This window comes from Limulus polyphemus, unplaced genomic scaffold (genome assembly GCF_000517525.1).
Source record: "Limulus polyphemus unplaced genomic scaffold, Limulus_polyphemus-2.1.2 Scaffold125, whole genome shotgun sequence".
In the NCBI taxonomy this organism is placed as follows: domain Eukaryota; kingdom Metazoa; phylum Arthropoda; class Merostomata; order Xiphosura; family Limulidae; genus Limulus; species Limulus polyphemus.
Window position 1 is genome coordinate 546021 of NW_013665735.1, and position 3868 is coordinate 549888.

At 29.8% G+C, this 3868-nt stretch overlaps 1 protein-coding gene across 1 annotated transcript in view; it reads right to left on the bottom strand.

The window, feature by feature from the left end:
• LOC106472947 (tetraspanin-7-like) overlaps window positions 1-3868 on the bottom strand; it is a 35451-nt gene that overhangs the window by 11006 nt on the left and 20577 nt on the right. The window contains exon 6 of the mRNA XM_013933620.2: window positions 2414-2497. Within this exon, the coding sequence (XP_013789074.1) occupies window positions 2414-2497 (84 nt within the window). The remainder of the gene's footprint in view (window positions 1-2413; window positions 2498-3868) is intronic.

Sequence of the window (3868 nt, forward strand, 5' to 3'; positions counted from 1 at the left end):
GTGTGTGTGTGTGTGTGTGTGTGTGTGTGTGTGTGTGTGTGTGTGTGTGTGTGTGTGTGTGTGTGTGTATTACAATGAATTAATGGACTAAAGTTGTTGTAACATTATGTTTTGCCAAGTTTAGAAAAATTTGTTACTACTTTTTCTAATGTTACAACATAAATTGCTAAATATTAATAGAAAAATATACAAGGAATAATTATATTAATATGCATTACAGCATAATGTAATTTATCAATTAGGAGATAAGCTTAGCAATTACAATTGACAAAAAAATCTAAATTTAGGTTGAAAATTTTGTTCAGAGCTGGTTGAGAAATTTGCATAATCCTAAAAATTTCCCCAAGCAAAGCCAAATGCAAATCACTTCAACAATGAGCAAGAAAAAATTTCAAATCTCTAATATTATTTACACCATTTGAAAGCCTATTTTATGTTATATTCAATAATGTATCTTCTTGTAAAAAAAAAAAGACTTTTGATATAAAAAAATATTACAACTTTTAACAATTTAGATATAAAGGGATCCTAACAACAATATATGGGTTAATTAAACTTAATCTTCTAGTTTTTAACCCTATCTGCCCAGGCATCATTTACTGCACATGCCATGAGGTTTTAGTGGCTTACATTCAAAATTTTACTAAACTACTTTTTGTTTATGTTATAGCATAAAATCATAGCTAATAATCCTTATTTTAATAGTATATAAATTTTAAATTCTCAATTTTATAAAGCAATATTTAAAAAATAATCCTGCATTTCCACTTAGTGTGAGAAAGGTTACACATTTTCTATAGGCATACCATCTTCTCTATTTTATTCACCACCCCTCCAATAAGTATTAAATTTAACATAAATTACACATTATAAAATCGTCTTTCTCAGACAAACCATAAGTTTTATAGCTTTCAATTTTACTTGGTTACAGAGCCATCAAATAGACAATCAGATCCCTCTTGCCACACCTACCTGTCACATTCTCTCTTTTGGGATTTGTTAATAGTTCTCTCTTACGTTTAATTCTATATTATCTATAACCAACAGAAAGTCAAGGTTTTGATCTATCAAATGAAGTATTATATTATGTTGTGTTCTGAACAGAGAATTGTAAATTTCTCTTTTAGTACAAGCTTCGTTCCCACGGGAAAGATAACAACTAGGTTGGATGAATTTGTAATGGCTCTTGTCGCATAGTTACAAAACCAGAAAAATTGTGATAATTAGAGGAACTTGTCTGCTTTTTGCATGTTATTATTGTATGATCTTTGGTGTATCATTTAATTAAGTAAAAATTATTTTGTGTATTACTACTATTAGTATAAATGAAGTAGGGTTAAGTGTCATTGACAGTCGACAGCAAAAAAAAGAAGACACAGGTAAGTACTTTATTTCTGCTTTATTTATTATCATAAAAGTAATTAAAATGTAAAAATAGGGATCTCTTTAGGTTAGTTAAGGTTAGACTAGGTAAAATAAATAATAATAATATAATAAAAATATTTCATGAGGAACGCACACAAGCAGCTCAGAGTGGCTCGTGGGTAATGTAATTCGATAGCATAGTGTGCACTACACGTTCTTGAAATAATTTACAACTTATAATTGTGTAAATAGTAGTTAGACACAGTTCAAAGTGTAATCAAAGGCCAATAAAACAATCAAATTTAATTATATATAGATGTATACTGTTACAAGCTTAAAGCTACTTAGGTTAAAAGAATGTAGTATCATATTACAATTTGAAGTCATTCTAGAAAGAAAAAGAGTGTAATTTAGATTTATTTAAATTTTTTTGGTGGTTATGAGGTCAGTCAAATTGACCAACCTTGTATAATTAGGGTAGAGAAAATAACAGATAAAATATAAAGTTTTACTGAAAACAAACATTTGAAATGTATTTAGGTAGTTTTAGAGATTACACAAATGAAATTTGAGATTTTTGAGATGAATAAAAGTATTTTTAATATTAACACGAGTCACTTTGCACACAGACTATTCAAAACAAATACTTGATATGTTCACGAACAAATCTTTTTTTAGTTTATTAAAAATACTTCAATAAAAAATATGATTTTTTGTATGTGAAAGACAATGTTTACTAAAGGACTGCAGAATTTTGTGAAGATATACACACTATATTAAAAGTTAGTAGTATCAGATCTATAAAGACTTTGAATGAGTACAAAGAGGTCACGTGGTTGGTCAAATTGACAGAGCCCATACTGAGAGAGTTAATCAGGGATCTTAAACCCAAGCAAAACATACTCAGCAGAAACAATGTAGTTTTTAACACTTCCTTTTAACATAAAATATGTATTTTGTGTCCATTATACAAAAATAATACATTAGCTTTAAATAAAATATTGATGCCACTTACAGTTAAAATGTTGTTGAAAAGTCTAGAACTCACCTGGAAACAAGCAATTGCCACAGCTCCACCACCAATGATCTTCAAGTTTCCATTCACAAAGTTTACAACTTTTTCATAACAACCCTATAAGATATAAAAAAAAAGTGCATGTACATGTTAATCTTCTACAACTTACATGTTCAAGAAATAAAAGCATGTTCATGTCCCCATTTAACTCTTGTTTAAACTTCTAAGAATAATAACAGTTTACAAAAAATAAGGTGAAGTATGGAACTACTAAGCTTCGTATGTGTGTGCATGCTATAAAAGTATTCGTATATTCAAAAATATGTTTTATAGAATTACTAAACAACAAACCACCCTTTCACTTGAAAAAAAAAAATCTAAGTTATAACACCAACAGATAGGTGTTATGGAAAAACATAATTCAACATTTTTGTTTTGGATTTTTTAAAATCTATGGATGCGTGCAAGAGAAACTATATAAACATTCTTTTTACATTAAGCTTGAGATAAGAAAAAACAGAAGTCTCAATTTCAATCATCATGTAACCCATACGTACATGTTCACAAATTATAGAACTAAATATCATTTACTAAAGGCATTCTCAGCTATATTAACATACCATTAGTTTTAACAAATATTCTATAGTGGAAAAATCCAGAAACAGGTGACTAGTTGTACTGGTCTGAAGGTGATCAAGTGTTTAGCCTTTGTTAGGTTGTTGTGCTAACCTATAATCCAATTGCTTCTGTTCTGTCATACTAAGGCCCATGTTACCAAGAGTATCTGGTCAAGTTTAAAATTTCTATATTATATAAATTTTTTGTAAATGTTTTTAGCATAATTATAAAAATCACTTAAGTATGATTTTTTTGGGGATAACACTTTTAAACTTCCTTTAATTGTTTTTTTTTTCCCTAATCAACAGACTGAACAATACACATAAATGTAACTCATATTTACATTATAGGTACAGTATACTCTTATTGTAATATCATGAAAAGATAATCATTTGGTATCTCATATAAAATCGTACATTTACATGAGTAGTTCATTGAAAATAATGTTTCCAAATTGAATTCCTTCGGTTTGTTTTTATTCAGCAGAATAACACAAAAATCTTAATCAAAATATCAGGGCATAAAAGAGAGAGAGAGAGAAATATCCTGAAAGATCCATTCTTTTAGAAACTACCTTTTTTTTAAATCTGTTACACCTACACTATATACGAGGCCTGTGAGAAAAGTATCCGACCTTTGACCGGGGAATAAAAACTGGCATACCTGGAGCGTTGGAAACCTAATCACCCTCAAAGTAGTCTCCTTGGGACTCCACACACTTCTCCCAGCGGTGCCGCCATTGTTGGAAGCATTCCGAGAAAGCCTTATTCGAAATGGAGTTTAGCTCGGCTGTCGTTGCAGCCATAATGTCCTCTCTTGTCTGAAATCGCGTTCCTTTCAGTGGCACGAGTACGCACCACAGGGTCAAAC